Source organism: Megachile rotundata, chromosome 2, assembly GCF_050947335.1.
Source record: "Megachile rotundata isolate GNS110a chromosome 2, iyMegRotu1, whole genome shotgun sequence".
Taxonomy (NCBI): Eukaryota; Metazoa; Arthropoda; class Insecta; order Hymenoptera; family Megachilidae; genus Megachile; species Megachile rotundata.
In genome coordinates this window covers 17,581,996-17,605,422 of record NC_134984.1, presented here as the reverse complement: position 1 = coordinate 17,605,422, position 23,427 = coordinate 17,581,996, and the positions used below count along the sequence as shown (strand labels likewise).

The 23,427-nt window shown below is 38.1% G+C and overlaps 3 protein-coding genes across 15 annotated transcripts in view; 2 read left to right on the top strand and 1 right to left on the bottom strand.

Annotated features, from left to right (window-relative positions):
• Positions 1-14,526, top strand: part of Fas2 (neural cell adhesion molecule fasciclin 2) — a 152,413-nt gene extending 137,887 nt beyond the window's left edge. For 3 of the 4 annotated variants that reach the window (XM_076528902.1, XM_076528901.1, XM_003699658.3), the window contains 4 exons: positions 6,109-6,240; positions 7,335-7,404; positions 9,014-9,139; positions 10,628-14,526. In XM_076528902.1, coding sequence (XP_076385017.1) covers positions 6,109-6,240; positions 7,335-7,404; positions 9,014-9,139; positions 10,628-10,769 — 470 coding nt within the window. In that variant the 3' untranslated portion in view covers positions 10,770-14,526. The remainder of the gene's footprint in view (positions 1-6,108; positions 6,241-7,334; positions 7,405-9,013; positions 9,140-10,627) is intronic. The other variant, XM_076528903.1, reaches the window with a different exon arrangement.
• Positions 14,527-14,567: 41 nt separating this feature from the next.
• On the bottom strand, positions 14,568-17,954 carry GlcAT-I (Glucuronyltransferase I). Of its 5 annotated transcripts, none has more exons than XM_076528905.1 (4): positions 17,936-17,954; positions 16,280-16,800; positions 15,923-16,219; positions 14,568-15,599 (listed from the first exon to the last, which is right to left on the bottom strand). In XM_076528905.1, the coding sequence occupies exons 1-4, from the start codon at positions 17,937-17,939 to the stop codon at positions 15,501-15,503; spliced, it is 921 nt and encodes a 306-aa protein (XP_076385020.1). In that variant the 5' UTR covers positions 17,940-17,954; the 3' UTR covers positions 14,568-15,500. The 5 variants fall into 5 exon arrangements, with proteins under 5 accessions (XP_076385020.1, XP_076385021.1, XP_012143767.1 ...); XM_076528906.1 differs by lacking the exon at positions 17,936-17,954 and adding an exon at positions 17,697-17,858; XM_012288377.2 differs by lacking the exon at positions 17,936-17,954 and adding an exon at positions 17,163-17,674.
• A 303-nt stretch (positions 17,955-18,257) lies between these two features.
• LOC100883831 (protein FAM135A) overlaps positions 18,258-23,427 on the top strand; it is a 45,867-nt gene continuing 40,697 nt past the window's right edge. For 2 of the 6 annotated variants that reach the window (XM_076528898.1, XM_076528894.1), the window contains exons 1-2: positions 18,258-19,458; positions 20,167-20,219. The gene's annotated coding sequence lies outside the window, so the exon portion shown is untranslated. Of the gene's footprint in view, positions 19,459-19,496; positions 19,621-20,166; positions 20,220-23,427 lie in introns of those variants that run through there. The other 4 variants (XM_076528897.1, XM_076528899.1, XM_076528896.1 and 1 more) reach the window with 4 other exon arrangements.

Here is a 23,427-nt window from a genome sequence, read left to right as displayed (position 1 = left end):
ATAAATAGTCGTTTCCAACGAAAGCATCGGTAAAGAGAAAGAGAGATCACCGAGGGAGCTGCATTCGCAATATGAAGTGCATGGTGCAATGTCGAGAGCCGTGAATCTATTTTGGAGGGTGGCACATGGTTATATTCTAGCCGTGGTAACTCGCGATAACGCAATCGTACCTCGAGTGCCACCTTCCTGGAAGATTCTTATCCCGTGGACGTCGAAAATTGTCTCTCGCTGTTGCATCGCGATTTCCCTCGTTCGTTACGTTATTCGGATTTGCAATTTAAATGGCGAACGAAAATAGTCTATACGGAATCTGACGTTCTAAAGAAACCGTGCAATTATCATACGTATTATTCGTTATTTAAATCGGCTTCGTAACCTTGTTCCAAGGGTATCTGACGGAGATAATTTGTGGATGACGCGTTTGGTAGACTCGCTTCTCAAATTTCAAGGTTAAATTTCATTTTCATTCAGCTTCAATTCTTTCGTTCTCATAAGTTTAGTTCTATTTGCGACTTGATTTCATTTTTACAATTTTCTTTGGTACGTGCAACAGTTTAAAGATCTGAAGGGCGAAGACCTTGCACCTTCAGATAGCTATGTGTTATAGATTCAATTCTTTTAAAAATTAATCACATACCTAACTAATATAGACACAATTCTATTAAGAAAAAAATTGAGGTCATAAAGAAGTTGAAGACCTACCTTTACTAATATCCACGTTCAAGACAAAATTTTATTTCAAGACAAATTCATTGAAAGACAATTTCATTTCAAGACAATTTCGTTTCAAGCTAAAATTTCACCCTTGACGAGATAAAGAAGTATTTCCAAGTATAAAAATATCTTCGACAACAAATATTTTTGAGTCTAAAAATACTTCAGAGAGGGTAAAAAAACATTTCTTCAACAAACACTGTAAAAAATAAAGTAGTACTAAATCGCTATATCTCTTCAAACGTCCCTATATTACATCAAACTGTAAACCGTTTCCCTCAAAAACAGTTTCACCCTCAGTAGATAAAAAATCCTGTAAAAATTGTTTCCAGTTTCGAAATCCGTTACCATTCACAGTCACCATTTTCGCTGTTCACAATTTTACCTTTTATTCATTTCACCGAGGCACGTCACTTCTTTCAACCCCCTCGTGTATCGGATATTTCTCTCCGCAATGCCACCTATACCCACGTAACAGCGCGTACTAATAACAAGCCAGAAAAGACCCTGTCAATCGCAGTACACCGATAGCTACGATTTCTTTTCTGCCTTTTTCCTTTAATGACGACTCGAAATGATCACCGTCTACGCTGAAACGATCCTTACTTTCGCGGAATAACCTCTATGTATTTGACAGACTAGAGGACATGAATAGAAACACTGAACATTGAATAAAATATCTTCGTGGTGTGTTTAATTAGTTCGTGGCAAAATTTGAATTTTGTTTAATAAATACGACATCGAGGGTTGATTTCCCTAGGGATTTGGGGTGTAGGGAAAGTGTAGGTGGAAATGTAGGCCAAGGTTTATTCGGACGAATGTTGGTTTTAGGGTTTGTCTATATTTCGGAAAGTTGGGGTTTTGGAATTTGAAGGTTTTTGTATTTGGGGGTGTAGAAGTTGAGAATGTGGAGATTTGAGAGTTTGAGAATTTGGGGAATTTTGGTATTTGGGGAATAAGGAAATTTGGGGTGTGAGAGTTTGGGAATGTGGAAATAACAATATGTGAGATTTTAGGAATTTTGGAATTTGGGGTGTGAGAGTTCTAGAACATGGAAATTACAATATGTGGGATTTCAGAAATTTTGGAATTTGAGGAATGGGGAAATTTGGGATGTGAGAGTTTGGGAATGTGGAATTTAGAATATGTGGGATTTTAGAAATTTTGGAATTTGGGGAATGAAGGAATTTGGGGTGTGAGGGTTCCAGAACATGGAAATTACAATATGTGGGATTTCAGAAATTTTGGAATTTGAGGAATGGGGAAATTTGGGGTGTGAGAGTTTGGGAATGTGGAAATGACTATATGTGGAATTTTAGAAATTTTGGAATTTGGGAAACGAGGGAACTTGGGGCGTGAGAAGTCGAGAGCGTGGAAATTATAACATGTGGGATTTCAGAAATTTTGGAATTTGGGGGATGGAGAAATTTGAGGTGTGAGAGGTTGAGAACGTGGAAAATGCGATATGTGGAATTTTAGAAATTTTGGAATTTGGAAAATATGGGAATTTGGGGTGTGAAAAGTTAAGAATGTGGAAATTAAAATATATGGAGTTTTAGAAATTTAGAAATTTGGGAAAATCAGAAAATTTGAGGTATGAGAGTTCGGAAATGTGAAAATTAGAAAAATTTATGAATTGAAAAATTTAATGTATAAGACTGTGAAATAGGGAATTGTCCCTTGACCCTCCTCGGATTTCCCTATCTTTCAAGATGGACGCCCTCTCCCCTAACCAAAGTGAACCTACGTTGCACCCACAATGTACTATAAACATAAAATGTTACTAAAAGTATACAAAAAACAGTGTTACGTATTAAGCACAAGTATTCCATCGGAATGCTTCCTAACCTGTTAATCGGGACTGACTCGTCAGTTGAAAGTTAAGTCTCACGACGGTATAACGTTTGTCAAAAGATTTGTGCCTTTAATTGTATCAATTCTTATATTAAAAGGAAAGTTTCACTTTTGTAAAAAAGTGACTTCTTCGTTCGCTTTCTATTACGATACTTTAATTATCATATTCGAACCCAGTTAACAGGTTAACACACTCGCGATCCGTACGCGATATGTCCACGTACGTATAAATATGAATAGATAAAGAAATTTACAACGAATAAACAGGCAAGAAAGAAATACAATGTTACACGTGTTAGGTCCAGCGTTTAGATTTACAAATTCCAACTGTGTTTGAATGAGTACATGTAAACGAGGTAAAGCTTGTGAATCCTTTTACGATGTACACGTGTGCATGTACAGAACGTATATATACATATGAATAGACAAGAGATAAGGTTTAAATGCGTGCAAGAATAATGTGCTAGCCTAGTGCCTAATATATATACACGTTCGTATTATATAAATATATATATGACGAGGATAAACACACACGGTTTCCTTGTGAAACAATTATTGTAAATATGACGTACGGAAATATATATAATTGTGAGTGTTTAAGAAATACAATACCAATGAATCAGCCTAAGGAGAAGCCACCTTCAAATTGTTTCCGCTCCCGCAGGAATCCAAGAGTTTTCCGATGGGAGATGAGCATTGAAGATTCGGCAATTATTTAGATTTAACCATACGTGTAGATATAGGGATTCTGCGTATCTTAACTTCAGCGCTGATTAACCCCTTAATAGCCCTTCAATTTTGTTCTAATTTTCTTTCGACTTTGCAGTCGATGAAGTTCAGCAAAAAAGTCCTGAGAATTTTAAAAAATAAAATCGTTTATGGATACAAAGTGGACTCTCATTATATTACATGTTTTAGTTAGACTCCAAAATCAGTCAGAAAGTGGAAATTACAATGTGACTTTACAATCGATGAAGTTCATCAGAAAAGTTCTGAGATTTTTAAAAAATAAAATCGTTTGTAGATACAGTACAGTGGACTCTCGTTATATTGCATGTTTCAGTTAGACTCCAAAATCAGTTTGAACATGGAAATTACAATGTGACTTTACAATCGATGAAGTTCATCAGAAAAGTTCTGAGATTTTTAAAAAATAAAATCGTTTGTAGATACAGTACAGTGGGCTCTCGTTATATTGCATGTTTCAGTCAGACTCCAAAATCAGTCAGTACAATCAACCAAAACTTTTTCGTTGATGAGACATGAATTTTCCTCAGCTGCTTTTTGGCAATATAACGAGAGTCTATCGAACAGCTCGGTTAACCAATAAAAAATAATATGAAATTTTTCTTACTTATGAAATAAGAAATTCTTAGTTTTATGAAGTTTAATTTAACTGATTGAAAATGACAATTCTGAAAATTTAAATCCGAGAGAGAAATACAGAGAGTAGTTTCGTGTCAGCATGAATATGGAATATGTAAGGGCTGTTTCGAGGGGTTAAGAGGCACAGTAGAAAATTCGAGCGAGCGGGCAGAACAATTTGAGATGGTTTCTTTCCCGGCCGTCTCGTTCATTTTCCGCTCACCCGTTTAACAAAAAGAAGTAAAGAAATCGAATAATAAAACACGAGGATGCGAGATGCTTGGAAAAAAGACGGTAAATATTCTCAGGTACTGAAGAAAAACGACGGTGTAACGTGTACATCTGCTAAGTATAATCTACAGTACCGCTCAAAACTATTTGATCATATGCTTGATGAAATAGTGTTTGATTAATGGACTCTCATTATATCGCCACTGACGTCACTAACTCTTGCAACTGGCAATGTTCGAGTTAGGCAAAAATTTAACCAGTTCAAAGTTTGAACACTTTACTGAAATGTGTAATATTACACAGTTGGGTTGTGGTCCTCAAAGGTGGCGATATAATAAGAATCTATTTTTTCATTCAGAAAATTTTGTACGAAGTTATCTATTTTCTCTGAAGGCGAATGTAGAAACATTTGAATTATTATTAGAACTTTTTCTAATTGTTAAGAAGAATTATTTTAATTATTACTAAAGATAACTCATTCAATGTCTAATCAATTATCACATGTTACATGTTACACAATAAATGTATGTATATACGAAATTTGATTGAATGAAATATTATTAATGATCACATTGATAACTAATTTTAATTATGATCAGATACTTTCGAGCGATAATGTATATCGTAGTAGTCCCTGTTGACATTTCAAGCCAAAAAGCGAGCGTGAGAGTGGGAGAGAAAGTAAAGAAGCACTCAATGGAAAGGCTTTCTGTGTGAAGGTAGCACATTTAGATTAGTGACGCGTAGAAAAAAAATTAACTAACAACCGGGAGAGAAAGGTAGCGAATGAGCTTTCTTCCCCCTTCCTTGAGCTTTGTCAGCACCACCCTTTATCACCGACAGAAGGACAGCACCACCCTTCTGGTTGCCTGTGTTCTTATTAGCTATGTTTTCTCGTGCTTGTGGTATATTATATACATTGTATATGTACATGTCTTTTGCACAATTTTACTTCTATTTTTTAACAACACGCTTCCTCTTTATCGCTTGTTCAACCATCGTTGATTCTACACGCGTTGCCTGTCATTTTCTTTGGTTCTCTTCAGTTTGGTTTCTGGTATCGTTTCTTACGTACTTTTGCGTGCTTTCTTCAAAACGGATTTTTGGCACCTACCCTGGAACGACCCTCGCCCCCTGCCGATCTTGTTTCTTTTCAGGAGACTAAAATTAATCGTACGCGTAACGTGTTTGGTGATCGACGAAAGTTGGTTCTTTTTTATGTGGAAAATTTTGTGAGAACGGAACTAGCGGGGTGGCACTTTTGTGTTTCGACATTTGTGCTTTGGAAAATTTGTGCAGATGGAAGTTTGGAAATTTGGAAATTTCTGCGTGTGCGAGTTTGATAATTAAGCATCTAAATTTGAAAATTTATAAGTTTCTAAATTTGTAAGTTTTTAAATTTGAGAATATCTAGGTTTTTAATTTTGAGAATTTTTAGGATGTAAATCTGACAATGTGGGAGTTTCTGAATTTGAGAATATATGTACACTTTACAAAATTAAATTAAAAAATTTCAAAGTTAATAAATAAATGTGTAAATTTAGCAACCCCTGAATTTCTCCATTCAAGATAATAATTTGAACAATTTCGAGAAAATTACATTTGAAAATTTGTACCTCTGTAAATTTCATATTTTAATTTCTAAATTCATGAACCTCAAAAGCTTGAGAAAATAATTTGAAACCCACAATTTCCTAACATCACCGTGCATGAAAAGCAAACGTGATTAATCGAATCGACAGAAACTCGCAATTTCCATAACAAAAGCAGATAATCTGAAAGACTATGAATATCTTAAGCATTTAAAACTATTCACAAAAAACCGTGATGTTATCCTCGTCATCACCAAACAACGTTAAGTAATGCTTCTGCACTAACGGATTGCAAAAAAACGCATACTTATATAACGACATCTTGTCTGACGTGTTGTTTTTATCCTTCAAGGTATAGACACCACCGTGGTCCACCATCAAGCACCTCTGATATCGAGTGCAGCCATAATCGGTATCGTGATCGCGGTACTGTTCGTCATCATCATTATCATCGACGTAATTTGCTGTTGCGCGCATAAAACAGGTAAGAACTACTTTTTTTATCATTTCTAATTTTCCAAATATGAATACAAAATTTTCGAGCTGTCTATAAGGTTTATCTTCTTGAAAATTTAACCCCTTAACCTCAAATTTTATCCTCTTGAAGAGTTAACTCCTTAACCTCAAATTTTCTAACCTCAACTGTCTTTCAGACGGTTGTGTCACAGCTAGGTAATTATTCTTGCAACATTGATGCAAATAAAGAAAGTTAAAATGTTACATCTTCATCTATCCTTACGCAGACTACAATTAAAATTAATCCCAAAATTGAAGTGAAATTATCACATACGTATCGTAGTGTGCGTAACGATATATCAGGGCAAGGTGTTAAAACGAAATTTCATTTCGTACTTCAATTTCGAGTTAAATCTCCGTTCCTCGCAATTCGAACCGAGGTCATAATGCATTCGTAAAATTGCAGCGTCCAAAACCGCAGCGTAAGATTACGCGAAAGTGTGCCGTGGCGGTTTCATTAAAAATTCAATTTACCACGTTTAAAATGTCCACGTAAATTCATTCGTGTGAGCATAAATCAAAGCGTTAAAATCGCGGAGCGACATTACGTTCGCTAGTACGGCGTGAATTTATTAGAACTAGCGCCCGCGAATCTACCTGAAATTACAGCTCGGATTTATCCGGAATTACAACACTAATTTACCCGGCATAAACTTGTTTCAAATTGTATCCTGGATTTATCCCAAACTACGACTCCACGTGTTTGCGGAATTTTCGACGGTAATCGAACTTCCGTGTCAAAACTGTTCCGTGCTGAGCAAACACAAATTTTGATATTTGCTTTCATTTTATTAATTGAAAAATTAGGTGACTAGTTCTTAAAGTACCTCCAAATACTTTAAAGTACTCGTATCTTTTTTACAAGGTACAATTCTCTTCCTTTTTCACTTCGATGCAATCACGGTCTTGTTATATTGTCATCGACTATGTAAAACAAAAAGCACATACTTATATAATTTCGTATTAATTTTGTCATTGAGTATGTAACATATAAGTACATAATTTCATATTAAGTTTTGTATAATTGAATTCATAGTGTAATATCCTTAATTTTTATTGCAGGAATTATATATTACGTGTGCGAGCGATCCCGCCGGAAACCAGTGGACGAAGAGGACGCGAAACTCGGCAGGTGAGAATCACTTCAATTACATCTTCCACACTCTTTTTTGAACATGCCACACTTACACACGTGACATCCTCTTTCGGTATTATAGATCATTCAATTTACTCGACTTCCTTTATACATTACATACATTTTATTATTACATTGTGCTTTGGCAAGTCTTTGGCGCTATATTTACCGTGTCATCGAACTTTTATTTCCCATCCACTGTACTCTTTTCAGACGCGAATCTCTTTCGTTCGCTTCCGTTCTGTTCGTCGAAAGAATTCGAGATTCCCGCGGGAGCCGTGACTAACGTGCAAATTAGTCGATGGAATGATGGATTTTTAAAGTACTCTCGGTAATCTGGTACCGGTTTGTCGGGGACTGAAATTATTCGAGTTCCTATGAATTAATGAATTGCGTCTTCGTTGTAATTATCGATAACGAATCGTCCCTTCGTTCGTTACCTATTTCTATGAAACTCGGTAATAATAAAATAACGAATGTCGAATCTTCAGTTTTCGTTTCTAAATTCAACGTTGTACAGACAAGTTGCACTATCGAATTTCATGTGAAATGCAGTTGACATAAATTTTTATTTTGCCTAATAATATAAAGTTCCTAATAATTCATAAAACTAAAAATGTATATTGTCTGCAATTATATATTATCTATTGATATAAAGTACCTATAAATTTATACAACTAAAAAGTATATATTGTCTGTAATTATATTTTGTCTAATAATATAAAATACCTATAAATTCATAATACTAAAAATTATATATTGTCTGCAATTATATATTATCTATTAATAGGAAGTACTTATAAATTTATACAACTAAAAAGTATATATTGTCTGTAATTATATTTTGTCTAATAATATAAAATACCTATAAATTCATAATACTAAAAATTATATATTGTCTGCAATTATATATTATCTATTAATATGAAGTACTTATAAATTTATACAACTAAAAAGTATATATTGTCTGTAATTATATTTTGTCTAATAATATAAAGTACCTATAAATTCATAAAACTAAAAATGTATATTGTCTGCAATTATATATTATCTATTGATATAAAGTACCTATAAATTTATACAACTAAAAAGTATATATTGTCTGTAATTATATTTTGTCTAATAATATAAAGTACCTATAAATTTATACAACTAAAAAGTATATATTGTGTGTAATTATATTTTGTCTAATAATATAAAATACCTATAAATTCATAATACTAAAAATTATATATTGTCTGTAATTATATTTTGTCCAATAATATAAAGAGCCTATAAATTTATGTAACTCCTTTTCTTCCAAGAAGAAACAACTGTATACAAGGGGACTAAAATTGCAAGTTAACTAAAATTTATGAATAGAAAGTTGATTTAACGACTTACTTAATGAAACTATTAATGAAAGTATTAATATTAATAATGATAATAATATTAATGAAAGTAATTGGTACTCGATAAATCGGAACTGGACCTCCACCTTCATCCCCATTCCGGTGTCATAAATTGTCCACCAGCGAAAATAATACAATATTCCATGGTTAACTATCCCGCCATTAGGTGACACTTTGATCCTCTCGCATCTTTCTCTCTTTTTTTTTACCGGTAGTCTTTACGGTTGGCGGTTTCCATTGCCGTATTGCGACCAAAAAATGGCCAATGTCGCCGGGGTCACGGCCATCCAAGACTCGGGTAGTGGAAAAAGTACCATTAGATTGGTCAGACACACTGCCATGTAAGAGAGATACATAAGTGAAATCAGTAAGAAGCATGGCCCCTCCTCGAAGGGGTTCTGACACGGCTTTCTACTTGGCATGATATTTTTTTTTTTCTTTTCTTCAATCCATTTTATCTCTCTCCCTTTATCCGATTTGTTTATCTTCGGTTCTCTGATACTTTCCGAGTTCGCGCTATCGATTCACGGTCCGCTTATGATCCACTCTCGGTTCAAGCATTGTTTAAATTTCACGGATCTAATGATCGACCACGAGTGGATCAATACGTATCGAATCTTCACGACATTTACCTAAAAAATACTTTACCAAGAGAACACAATATTTGCAAAAAGGCAGAAATAAATATACAAATATATATTTTACAAAAATGCTTATTTTTTTAAGCAATGGAATTTGCAGCATGAGAGAACTCTGATTTGTTTGTTTGTCCTTTTCTATTTTCTTTACATCAGTGCATCCATTTTACCGCCAACCACTCTCCATAAAACAACATTGTATTATACATTGTTCACCGATTTCTATTTCTATTTTTTTCTTCTCTCTGTCTCTGTTACTCTGAGCCTTCTATCACTCTTGACACACGCTGCATACTATCGCCATTATTCGCCCGTGCTTTGGCTATGCTGCATGAGATATCAACACTCTGAAGTGTTATTAATTGCTCGTTAACCACGTAGCAAATACTCACTAACACTCGCTCTAATTCACCCTGTGTACCATTCGGCCGTGAATCATGGATGTAGGTAATTCAGTTTCATCCGTGATAAAGCGAGGTTACCGCATCATCCGAGATTATTCTGTTTCGTTCGTAACAGCATCGTGACACGAACTCTTGCAATATTTATGTACTTAACGATATAACGTTTAGCTTCTCGACATTACCCGAAATTGCTAACAGTTTCTGTAGTATAAAACCATATTAGCAACTCTTTTTCATAACCTCTTCAAACTTGAAATTATCGAGGAATTCGTATAACATTATAGCAATTTGCTCATCTTTATGTTTTGCTCATTTGTGTGTCAAAAATTTCAAAATTCATTTATCATTTTATACTTTGGACATCGAACATATATTTACTTGGACAAAGCTGCCATTTTGTCATTCATAAAGATATTGTAAAGAAAAATTGAATAAAAAGGAACTTAAAGGAAACAGACTTAAATGATTCTTTAAATTTGATAAAAAAGCTGTCAAATTTCCAAAGATGCGACGAATCTTTTGTTCAAGGTGATTTAACCCCGTAGGTAATCCCGTTTAGACTTAATGAAACTAGTGTCACCTTGAACGAAAAAGCGCGTTGAAGAAGATTCCCAATTTGCAAATACACGAAACTAACGAGTGATGGCATGCATTCTATGCGTATCGATGTTGCACCACGCGCCGCATCTCTCGACATGCTCTTTTTTTATTGCCCAGTACTAGAAGTAACCTTAAAGAACTCGACGAGTTTTCCAAGAATAATATGTTTTCTGTTGAACAATTTTAGAGACGAGAAGGAGCCGCTGAAGGAAGAGAAGAAGATCACGCCGATCATCGATTCGGGACTGCGCCGGGAATCGTCCATCACCTTCGACGGCAAGAGATCCGTGTCAAAGACCGGTTTCGTCGGCAAAGACTCAGCCGTCTAGATATTCTTCCGGCGTACTAGATTGTAAATCACCGTAGAAACGTTGTCTCGAAACGTACGAGGGAACAGAGAGTATCGCGGTTGTCAGTCTTCTCCCTTTTTCAAACGATTCGCGCGAAGATTTGCGCGGGAACGAGATACGTTTCTCGGGCGCGGCACCGGCCGCCATCTTGTGGCGATTCGACGACACATCGTGCGCCATTTCCTGCGTCCTTAAGGATATGGCAGATGTTAGCTATCGTAACTTCTGCACTTCGCCAAATTCGTTCGGTACAAACACGATTCTACCCCCACGATTCTGTAGCTATTTTGTAACCCGGACTTCAAAATAAACCCCTTTCCCCAGTTTCCCACCAGTGTCCCAAGATCGTTCTAGGAGCAAAGAATCTATCGATGTTGATGTAACTTAGCGAATGTTGCCAAGGAGGGATGTTTAGATAGATCGCTTTCACACCGAGGAGAAATTGTACAAAATTAATCGCGAAATTGGTAGAAGTCAGTCGGTAATTTAGTGGCCATTGCTTCGAGGCACCCTCTAGATAATCGCAGTCTAGTACGCTGGGTAGTACTGTGTTATCCTTTGCACAGCACGAAACTGGAACAGGGAAAACAGCTTCCTTGTTCAATCTCGTTTTTCTTCTACGATAATTAAGAGAACACCGTGTAACAAGACTTTTACGATGCACCGTTTACGAGGCAGGTTACGAACGGGATAGGAACCTTCTGTAACGGTTCCTGTGTACATATGACGTTTGATGGTGTATTCATCAATTGTCGTGGTTCTAATTCAATTATAGCTTGGTCGAAAATGCGAAGGGTCCGAAAAGCGATGACATTCTTAAGAACGGTTGATCGGGAACCACTGGTGTTTTTTACTGATTTAGGACCACGCTATACTTGAGCGAGAATCACTGAGTGTTTATATCAGTGATGGGCAGATCTAGGGCTCGTGGGCAATTAATGTGCAGTAGTGCATACACTGTAGGACGAAAGCGACATTGGCAACTTGAAAATTTGTGAATTTGAAGTTTGAAAAAATTTTTAACGTAGAGGTTTTGAAATGTGAGAACTCAGAGTTTGGACATTTGACCTATTTGAAATTCGAGGGATTGGAAACTTGTAAATTAAAAAATTCCAGAGTTTGGGAATCTGATGTACAAATTTGTGAATTTGAAAATTTGAGAATCTGGAGATTAAGAAATTCAGAGTTTCGACTATTTCCACTATTAGCGTAAGATTGTCCGGAGTGCCAAGTACCCACAGTTATGAAAACCTAGAAGCCTAGAAATTTAAGACTATTTTCAAATTTTCAAATTGAGAAATGAATCAGTCCGCCATTAGCACGTTTGCCCATCACTGCCCTCTACAGTCCACGGCACAGATACAAGTTAATTTCCTCAGACAATTCGAATTTCTTGTGATTGTACGACTTTATTTCAAAGACTGATTCCTTTAAGAAACTTCATGGAAATCGTGTATCCCCAGTTATCATCGACGATCAATAACTCAGGTCACACAAGGTTATTTCGACTCGTTCGCAATGACAAAATGCATTTGCTACGCGTGTTCCTTAATCATGAACAATTTTCTGTTTACTAAAAAAGTGTCTTTGTCGCAGAGCTTTTTGTTCTTTCAATGTGACTCTTGCCCTCTTGTTCACCGAGCATGACTATCGTACAGAACGCGATTACTTGTGTTCTTTTTCTTAATTTTGAGATGGACACATCTCGTGTGACATGTTCTTTGTTTACCCGTGATATAATTTATCGTGATAGTTTAACGTGTATGTACATTTTATACAATGTAAAGATTACGTCGCGTGCGAGAGCAGCCCAAGTGTCTTTTTGACGTTTTACGTTTTCTTAACACTTTGACGATTGTGTGCAATTTTGCGTCGTTGTTTTTATACTTAACAGAGACCTTCGTTCAACTTGCTAGATTACTCGTTTTCAACTCGCAGTTAGGATCAGTGTAAAATTAAATACGAAATTTCCGAATACGTGACAGAGATCGTCAAAGTGTCAAGTTTATTATATATCCTCTAATATGTAGGTTACCATGTAAGTAAGAAAAAAAGCAGTTTTTGCGATGATCCGATCATGTATGATTTAACGAGTATGTCGTCGCGATCGGATAAGCAACCCTGAAACGGTATACTTAAAATATAAAACTGTAAGATACGATACTTAAGAAAAGGGACTGAAAAGAAATTTTATTCGATGCGTCGATCGTGATGACGTATCAGTGTATGTCCCAGTTGTATCTTTTAACAAATTAGAAGTCTCTCTAAGCATATGTGTATAGTGTAATCGACAGCAGCGACATCTTCGATGGACTCTTTTTCGCTTGAAATAAATTGTAAGTTATAAATTCTTGCTGACAGTATAACAAGAGAAGTTTCATTTCTGGAATATTTAAATAAAAAAAAAGACGGAGAACAATCGAAAGCTGCCATATATAAATATATATATATATATACATAAATTATATAGTATTCAAGAATATAAAGTACCAGTTTTGTCCTAACGTGTAAGATGGCTTTTCGAGAAAAAAAAAACAGTTAAAAATGTGATAAGTTTTTGTAAATGCTTGTAAACGTTTTTCCTAATCTTTAAGGAGTATTGAAGATAATTTTAAGAGAGTTCGGTAAGTTTAGACTGTTGTATGCGGGTACGGAAAGTGCGTTCGCTGACAAGAAGAACGAACGAGTTCAACTGTGACAGGTTGAAGAAAAAGTTGGTTCTCTTTGTATTTATCGTAATAAGGTTGCTTAAGTGTATGGCTACAGTAGAATCTCGATATTTTCTTGCGTTAGGAGCTCTAAAATGGTAACCTTATCAAACAGGGGCGATATTTATCTTAATTTATCTTATGGTAAATTTGGATTTATTTTTCCAAAATATCAATATGATTTTATTATAATTTTCCCCTGTATTTTCTTTCTAAAGAAGAAGACAGATATCCCTAACCCCTTAACACATGTATTTAAAGGGACAGTAAGAAATTAATGCGTGACAAACTTACGTGATGATAAACGTTAATTGTAATAGAAAATATGAAGGTTCCACTGTACTTATAACGAGAAGATTGAATTAAAATTAAAACGTAAACGCTTCCTCGCTCGCGAACACACTTTCTGCACCGAGGTAGCTTTTTTACGTACCGTAAACAGAGTTTTGCCAAATATATAGTACTTATTAGCTTGTAAGTCAAACGAGTACATTATTATACACGAAAAGTATATACAGGGTGTTAAGAAGAAAAGGTACCAAGACTTTAGAGGCTTGTGGCAAAAGTCTCGGATCCTTCTTTTTAAGTCACCCTATGTACAGGGTGAGTTATTTGAGGACTCGAGTTAAAGTATCTTCGAAGTAGTTTTAAATGCAACTTCGAAAAAATTTCAACGTAGTCTCAGATAACTGATCTTGTATGTGGAAGGGAAGGAGAGAAAGATGGTGGATTGTTCGTCACGAAAGGATTTCGAAGCTTCACCGAGATGTTACCAAGATCTAGTGACTCGGTCGAAGACGAGAAATCGTCACGTTTATCTAGCTATTTTATATTCGTTGCCAAAATCCGTAATCCAAATAGCTTCCCACGAAAAGTATTACTGCGCATCTTCCAATTTAAAACGGAAAAGGTTTAAAAAAAAGCAACACTATTACAAGTTTGTAGGTGTAAGGCATATTTTTTATGTATGCTTTTTCTGTACGCGTCGAAGAAAACGTACTCGACTTAATAAAGGATAAAGAACATTTTTTAAGGTCGAATGATTCGAAGTCTTGCGCGCACCACACGCTTTCTGTTTGTTTAAAACTTTCCTTTATTCAAACGTTAATTTCTCGTTACAACCTTCGGAATAATAAAACGCACTGTTCGTCGTGTAAAAAAGGATATTGCACCAACAGGCATATAAAAAGTAAAAGAACTTTGATTCAAACAGGTAAAACATTAACACTTGCACGGCCAGTGGATTTTTGTGACTTAACATTGTAAGCGACTCTTTTTAAAAATCAATTTTTGCTAAACGTTTACCGTTTAGAACGACAATAAATCTCAGAATGTTTCTAAACTTAAATTGCTTAACAGAATTCAATTTTGATATGTACGATTCTTACGAAATTTTTGTGCTAATTGTGAACGTGAAAACTATTTCAATCACTTTCCTGAGAGGTGTATATTCGACACTCGTTCGTATTTTTGCATTGAAATACATTTTGTGATTACACTCTTATAATTATACTTATACAATTGCCATCACAATTATACAATTGTCATCATAATTATATAATTGTAACACGAGTTATATAAGAAATAGTGTCGTAAAAATTGAACTGTTACGCAACCAAATACACTAAAGAGCGCTTTATTATTCCCACAACAAAACGCTGCAGGGAAAGTAGAAATTTAATTTCTAGATCTAAGATAAAAGACCGTGCAAAGGTTAACAATATCCGCGCAACGTTATTCATACATACTATCAATGCACACATTCTACGTTTATTCAAGTATCGCGTTAATAAAAATCCTCGTATATGCAGCTATAAGCGACGCGTTATGGCACTGCATTATTGTTTTCATTGAACCGACTACATAGCCACGTTGCAAATGATAAAAAGAGCGTATATAAATATTGTTCCGTTCCATTTGTTCGTTTAAGTTGTAAATCACATCCTCGATTATGGCATAAGTTCTGACGTTTTTAAAATACGCCAAATACCTGATCCTTTTATCACACTTCGATGCCTACGTTCGATCGTTTCCCCTTTTTTATCAATAATTGCTCCACGTTTAATTGAGGCGGTTCGGTTCTCGTGTGCCACACGTATACCTTGAACAAAATACCAAACATTATTTTGCATAACCTAACACTTTGACGATCGACTTTGCAAAATCTGACTCCTCGAATTTTATCTTCTTTTTATTGGGTAACAGGAAGTTCTTGGTCTTACGATTATTGATTTTTAAATCGCACTTGATAACGTAGGTACGGATAAGATAACGAAGTTTTCGGGAGCATTAAGATTAATTTGACGGAGTATCGAAGACAGTAAAAACTCTGTAAGCCCACTGAACGTGTATTTTTGTGCCAGGCTTAGTGAACAAATTCGCTGATAAGCGGTCGTCAATGTGTTAAATATAAATTAATTATACCTTCGTGCAACAATCTGCCAACGGTTCCAGCTCATTCCTGGTAACAATGTGTTTAAGTATTTCGCTTTCCTGGTAACCGCCTTCCACGTCGTACGAGAAGAGGGCATCCTTGTTCTCCAAGAGAAGCCGCAGATTAATGGCAAAGCCCGCCATGTCCAACGGAAACGGGCGATCAGGCTTCCAGGCAGCGTTGAAACCGATTACCTTATTGGTAATGTTATCGCACATCGGTTTCTCCACCATCAGACCACCTACCAGACCCACCGGCCACACGCCGACCTTCTGTATCTTCTCCATCTGCAACAAGCAGCCGTTACATAACCGTTTCGTGACCATTTGCAGCCTTAATGTTCTTACCTCGTGGAACAGTTTGATGGAATACGTATTGTCATCGTCAGCGAAATATACGATCCCTTTGTCGGTTGATTTCAGATTCTCCCGAAGCCAGCGTAACGCCGCATTTCTTTGTTCAACGCCGCGCGGCTTCTTCCAATTCGGATCGTTTCGACCCAGCTTATAATTAGGCGGTGTCGGAGCTGCCAGATGGGTATAGATTAGACCGCTATTCTCTAAGAACCTGGTAACTAGCTTCGTTTTCCTTTCCGCATCTTCCACCAGGATCCAATGGAAATTCGGTATGTGTAGGAACGTTTGTGACAATCGGGTTAATTCGGCTTTTTGCACGGGGCGTGCGAACGTTGGAGTGATGGCGTAAATTGTAGGCCTATCGAATGGTTCCTGTTTGTTCCCACTCAACACCCCGTGCCCTTCCAGCCTCTTGATTATATTGTACGTTAGCCCGTATGTGTCTCGTTGCTCGATGATCATCGACTCCACTTTGTCTCTCAGCTCTTGCCATTTGTGATGCTCCTTATAATCTGTTAAACAAAATACAATTATAAGTTGGAAGCGTAGAAATTTGGGAATTTGGTCCTTAGAAAACTTAAGTGATTTATAAACTAGAGAAGAACATGAACTTAAAACCATTCAATAGAAAGAAAAGTCAACACAACTTGTACACTTATCATCGTTCAGTAAAGAAAAACCAACATAATAATCCTTCAACTAACTTTAAAATATAAGAAGAAAACAATTTCTTGGAATATTTGTAACGAAAATCACATACAAATAAAAAGACACACATTTTGGTAAGATAATCAGTTCGAATTTCGCGGGGCGCATGCGCAGAACACGAGACCTGCAGCATGCGATGATTATACATATGCGCAAGCTACTGTACCTAATAGACGAGGTAAAGACACGAAGTACGTGTTGTTAGAGAAACACTTACATACGAAACATTGAAACGCGATCACATGAACCAGGAACAATATTAGGAAGCTCTTGTTACAACGAAAACCACCCCACATATTAACTTTAGTACCGGATTCGTCAGTAAGGAACACACTTTCTGTCATTGTTGATGCGCCATGACACTGTTCTGGAATACCGACTGTACTGTTTTCACGTTCCACCGCGCATATAAGAATCGACGGAGAAATCTAACCTTGCACGCAAGGTCATTCATTGAAGGATTTCTTATGCGTCATTTCTACTTATTTTATCGCACTTTTCGAGATATGTACTGCATTAAACCAGCTGCATTATCAACGGAATTGAACAGTAGATTATACGAGAATGAAAGTATATTGTAGGTTCGTGTTAGTTACGCTGGTTGTAAATGAAATATTATATATACTGAACATAGCAAAATTGTTTACACGCGTTATTGAATATATTGCAAACTTCAAAAAAGAAGCGTCTCACAACGTACAATTAATACAGTAGTTGGACGGTATTTATAGGTTATGTGTCGTCTACTGTACAAAATCCCTAGATTGCAGATCAATATGGAGCCACGTCAAGCATTCGATACGCAATTTAAAATGTGTATCTGAATTTTAAAAATATTTTAAAAATAGATAGTTGTACGTCAAAAATTTAAAAACTATTTCACGTGTTTCAAGTCAGTTGCAAATTCTGATAACACTGAACAAACAGATTAGAACGTACACATGATATAAGAAGTCGTAAAAATTATAAGATAGTAAAAACAACGTCAGCATCGTAATGTAAACAATTTTTAGCATCATCTTTCACCTCAACGCACAGTAACTTTCAACCGCTCATCAAGGCTAATTGAAATGCGCGCTACTGGACTGGCGGGAAAGTAATTTCATTTTCAATATGTGTAAAATAAACGATGTCTTTTTATTTATTCTTTCACATGAATTTGCGATACATTTGTATGTGTCATAAATTGTATCAATATTAATGCAAATTTTATTTTCAAACCAACCTGAAATTAAAAATTTTGTTCAATTTCAGTGGCAAAGCAGTTTGTTACAAATAAAATATATAAAAGAAAGGAATTTTTGACACTGAGATTGAACAAAAATTTTTAGCAAGTAATTTTATTTAGCAATATGTTTTTAATAGACAGGTTTACAAGTGACTGAAGTCGAGGAGTAAATAAAAATATTTTTCAGTAAGTAAAAGGATGTAGATATATTCTTTTAGTAAGGAGAAATATATTCTACAGTTAGTTCTGCAAAAGAATGAGTCAAGCAATGAAGACATATACGTTGATCATACAAGTTTTTAGTACAGCTCTTTTCAATATCAAAAAAAGAAAGAAGCGCCAGATGTAGAAGTCAAAACAGAGAAAAAGAAAATGTGAACTGTTTGCAACGTTCAAACCCATTCCCTCCGCAGTGGTATCCCGTGACGAAACTCCCTAGACCGTTGCCGAGTAGCGACACCGGGGTTGGAGGAAATGTGGCCCTAGATGAGCGCGTGCGATACGAGGCGGGCTCAGAAGAGCGCATGCCGGGCCGTGTCACGGACACGCGTGTGTCAGGATCGCGCATACGCTCGTGTGGCGAGTGTATCGAAGGCGTCGCGTCGGCGGGACGCAAGGGGGGCGTCGTTGGAGGCTTGGGAGAGCCAGACAGGCGCGTAGATAGGGCAGCTCACGGTGGCAGATCCCGCAGCGAGCTACGGAATTGTTCCATGCTCGTCGGGCACCGCGTGTGCGGTCCGCGTACAGACGTTTGCCTCCTGGAGGTCGTCCGCGCGTCCAACTGACATTATCGGCCATTTAGGGGTGTCGGGTAGAAAGGACGAGGGGCGAGTTATCCGGCGGTAACCCGACCGACTGCTAGCCAGTATCCAGAGAGCGATACGACTGGCCGTAGTGCCGCTGCTCGTGGTGGCGGTGGCATTGGTAGTGGTGGCCGTGGTGGCGGCGGCGGTGGTGGTGGTGGTTTCCTATCGTGGTGGTGTCCGCTGGTAGTGGTGGTGCTGTCAGAGTGGTGCTGCGCCTCGTTCGACGACGGCGGCGAGGGAGAGAAAGAAAAGTGGCCCTCGAGGTTACGAGGCCAGAGGAGAAAGTGGGTGTTGCCGGAGTGACAACGGGGAGGATCATCCGGCACCTCGACGCCAGGACTCGAGGAATAGGATGTTCGTCGGTCGTCGATCCAGGAGTCGACGTCTCGCGACCGACGGCTGTCTGATCCTCGTCGAACGCGTGCCTCGTGAGTACGATCTTCCCAGGACGTGTACCTTTTTACCCTGATTTTCGTTCGTTGACGACCGGAGGACGTTCGATCCTGCACGCTTCCGCCGAGATCCACGGGAGCGCCAGGGATTCTCGGTCTCGAAGAATCCAGTGGGACGCGGTCGCGAAGGAAATAGAGGTCGGATGCAAATTACGAGCATGAACGAGGCGGTGTGCGATGGGCACGGTAATTGGGACGAGGGGACGTTGGGCTTACTGGGCGCGGAAGAGAGATGCGTCGGATACTTCCCCCTTTTTTCTCTCGCATCCTCTTCCTCGTTCCAGCAATTTTTTTCCCCTTGTCCTCTTCTGGCCGCGTTTCGTTCTTTCTCTTTGTAAACAGAAGTCAGTGGCGCGTAAATGTACATAGATGGGCGTGTAGGTGAAACTCTGACGGACGAGTTTTTTTTTTTTCGATGTAACGAGGGACCGGTGGTGTTATCGTGCGCAACGATGACTCGGTGCCCTTTCCGCTCCGCTCCGCTCGCGTGCCACCTCTTCGGGTTAACACACAGCGGGTGTACAGGAATACCAGAAATAATACTCGAGGCTCGTCGACCGGCCGAGAGTCGAGAACGCATCCCTCCTCGCCTCGTTCTTCTCCCCGTCGGTGTGCACTGGCCTCGATTAGTTCTCGCTTAGAGAGAGAGTTGTGACCGGATTATTCTTTTTCTTTTTTTTTTAGGGGTGCTGTAGAGGGAGGACGAAAGGGGTGCGCTAACGACGTCACCGTGTCGAGTGAGTCACGGCTTCTAAATTGATCCCCCACCCGTTGGCTCGCTTCAGCCTCCTCTTCCTCTTGTGTTCCTTGCTTTTACTCCGCCTGTTCCTGCTTTCTCGTTCTCTCCGCGTCGTCCCGTCTCCGTTCCTCTTCAGCATCTCGTTTTCTCCTCATCTCCATCAACGTAGCCAGGCGCGTTGATTTAATTCCCGATGCAACGTGCCCTCCCGATTTACGCGACGAGGAAATATGTCCGGGTCGAGGGAACGATCTCGAGGTCGTAACGTACTTCCAACTTACTTACGAGCAGACGGTCGTTCAATAATTTCGCAAGGTTATGGGAACCGCCGATATCACTGGCTACTACTCGTTTCGCAAGAATGATCGATCTCCTGCTTCCGTCTTAAGGCCAGGCCATCCGCGTTCGTGTTCCGGTGTCATGTCGCTCGACGGCTGTCTACCGTTGTATTTTAACGATCCCCCGATAAGATTAAACGTCGATGATTGCGTGACGGTTTGTCGTTCTACGTGTGTCTCGTTATCAGCCGGGACGGTGATTGAATAGGGGCTACAGCTTTTAAATGAGTTATCTCTCGTCGAGCATGCTTGCTGAAGCACCATGTGCTTTGTGTTTCGCCGTGACGAGGATAGTGGTGAATGGTGACGGGTGATAAGTCGTTTTTAATATATTGTTGATCGCGCTGGCTACGACAGGATGTCGTGTAACATACTTTGATAACAGCAAATTCCATCGTTCCGTTTAAAGGTTTGTCTTGTTAGCACGTCTTTGCGATTATTCTATAATCGTTCTATTTTTGTTTTATAATTATCTCGCTATTACGTAATCATTCTATTTTCGTGTTTTGTTCCGTTGTTTTATTAGTTCTATTTTCGTCTCGTAATTATTCAATCGTTGTATTCATTCTATTCTTGTCTTGTATTCGAGTCAATCAACGCGTTGAAGGGCATCTTTGTTGTACATTAAAATTGATCGAATCGATACATTTAAATGAGAATTACATTAGTGGAAATTAATGTATGACGTCGAGAAAAAGTTATAGAAAGGTATTGCAATTTATAGAGACATGTTTGCCTAACATTGTTCCTGGCATTGAAGCTATAAAACAAACGAGTATGTTTGAAAAACAAATCAGTGCACGAGGAATGATTGAAATCACGATTCAATTCGTCGTTTCAGCAAACAATTTCAAACAATCAAATATTATTGACGAATCGATCGATTCGACATCTAGTTCCTTAATAATTTAACAGCCATTGCAACCGTTTGACCTCTCTTCACACTCAGACCATAAAGCAAACAAACGTTTCAAAAACGAACCAGCACAATCAAGATGTTCTAAATTATGACTTTATTCGTTCTATCAGCAAACTCAGATAATCATACGTTGTTATTCGTCGATTTAATCTCTTAATAAGTTTAGTTTTGAAGCTTAATAACTTAATAAATATAATTGTTTAATATTTATGTAGAGCATAAAACAGTTTCACGAACTGATCAATCAGACTAATATCATATAGTTTGTCATATCAGCAAATAATTAATTATGACATAGTTCATCGCGGCAGCAAATAATTATAACCTAGTTTATCAGCGAGTGATTAATTATAACCCACTTGATCATATCAGCAAATAATCTGAAATAAATATCAAAGTAACTTCGACGCCCTAAATAATTTAACAAGTAAATTCACCTAAACAAATCCTATCAATCTCGATAATCGAACAGATTTCAATTATAACTCCGTTCCAGCAGTCGAACGCTATGAAACTATCGATCGGCATTGTATTTTTAAATAATAGAACAAGTTATACAGTTCACCCAAATACGTCCGTCCAATTTCGCGTCTTGACATTCTTTCCCGTCGCAGCGGGCTAAAAAGCCTGGAAGAAATTCATTTCCGATAAGAGCGCCGTTAAAACGTTACGAAAACAAACAAAAGATAATTAAATCATCAGTGGCTCGGCCAAATTACGTTGATCAAAAGAGAAAACGATGCGAACAACGAGTCTAAACATTTCCGTTCGCCGCTCCCGCGGTACTCGCGTTTATTTCTCTCCTCCTTTCTCCTCCCTTTTTTTCACGGAATGCCGAGTTAAGTTACGTTTAATGTAACCCCCTTCGTTTCTTCCCCTGCCCCCCGGACGTCCCTGGCCGCCCGGATGCCGGCTGTTTTCTCATTAAGGAATGGAAAGTTCTTATCCCGGCGGAATGGAACGCTTCGTGTCGCCTCGCGACGAAAGCACGGCCACTCGTGACAATATGGCGAAATGAATATCACGGAAATATCAGGGAACGCTTGGACGAGCACAAGAATCCATTATCGGGGCTTAATATCTCCTCCATTTGTCCCCGACTCTTTATTTCTTTCACCGATATGATGCTTTATTAGCGTCTCCTTTTCCCGGAGATGAATAGTCTCTTCCTCGTTTCCCCGGTGCTCTCGATCGGAAATGAATCGAAGCGATTCGAACAACGGCGCGGATTAAGGGATCGTTGATCGTCGAAAATTGCATCGCGACGAATCTGGGGGAAAAATGGCCGGCCAGGACACCCTGACATTTCGATTCCGAAAGGTCACCGAATGTGGAACAACTTTCGAGCCGGAGCTGATCGAGCGTTCCCGCGGGAATCAGCCGGCAGGGTTGCCTTAATATTTTGCAGCCCACGGGGCGTTTGACGGGCGCGAAATCGACGGGCCGGAATGGAAAACTCGATTCATCGAATTACCCTGGAAGCCTCGTGCTCGTTGGCCCTGCGAAATTAATTAGACGGCCATCCGGAAGGCTTTTCGATCGATTCCCATCGACCGGATTTCGAGCTGAAAAATTCCACGATGAATTGGACCGAATCGATTCCAGTTGCTCCCTGATTGCTAGTCGATTATTCCGATCGCTGCGTGAAATTGCTACTTTTCCGCGTTATTTTTTCTACCTCGGTTTTACGCGGATAAAAAACGGTTTCAAATAATTTATTATTCTTCCGTGCGAAATTCGCATGAATTATTTGCGGGACATTTTTATTTCATGTGGAAAATTGGGGTGAAATTATCTATTACTCGAATTGACTATTACTGTATTTTCAGAAAATTTATACTTTTTATGCAGCTGACTGTGTTGTAGATTAAGTATTTTAACAAATATTTAATTACATATTTATTCAGATACAGAATATTGAATGTTACTTTATTTCCTATGAAAATATG

Coding starts and splice junctions, on each gene's coding strand:
- GlcAT-I (XM_012288377.2), bottom strand. CDS start 17,340: ATGACAGAAAGTGTGTTCCTTACTGACGAATCCGGTACTAAAGTTAAT. Junction 16,801..17,162: donor GTCTTTACCTCGTCTATTAG/GTACAGTAGCTT, acceptor TTTGTTTAACAG/ATTATAAGGAGCATCACAAA. Junction 16,220..16,279: donor CCATCAAACTGTTCCACGAG/GTAAGAACATTA, acceptor TGCTTGTTGCAG/ATGGAGAAGATACAGAAGGT.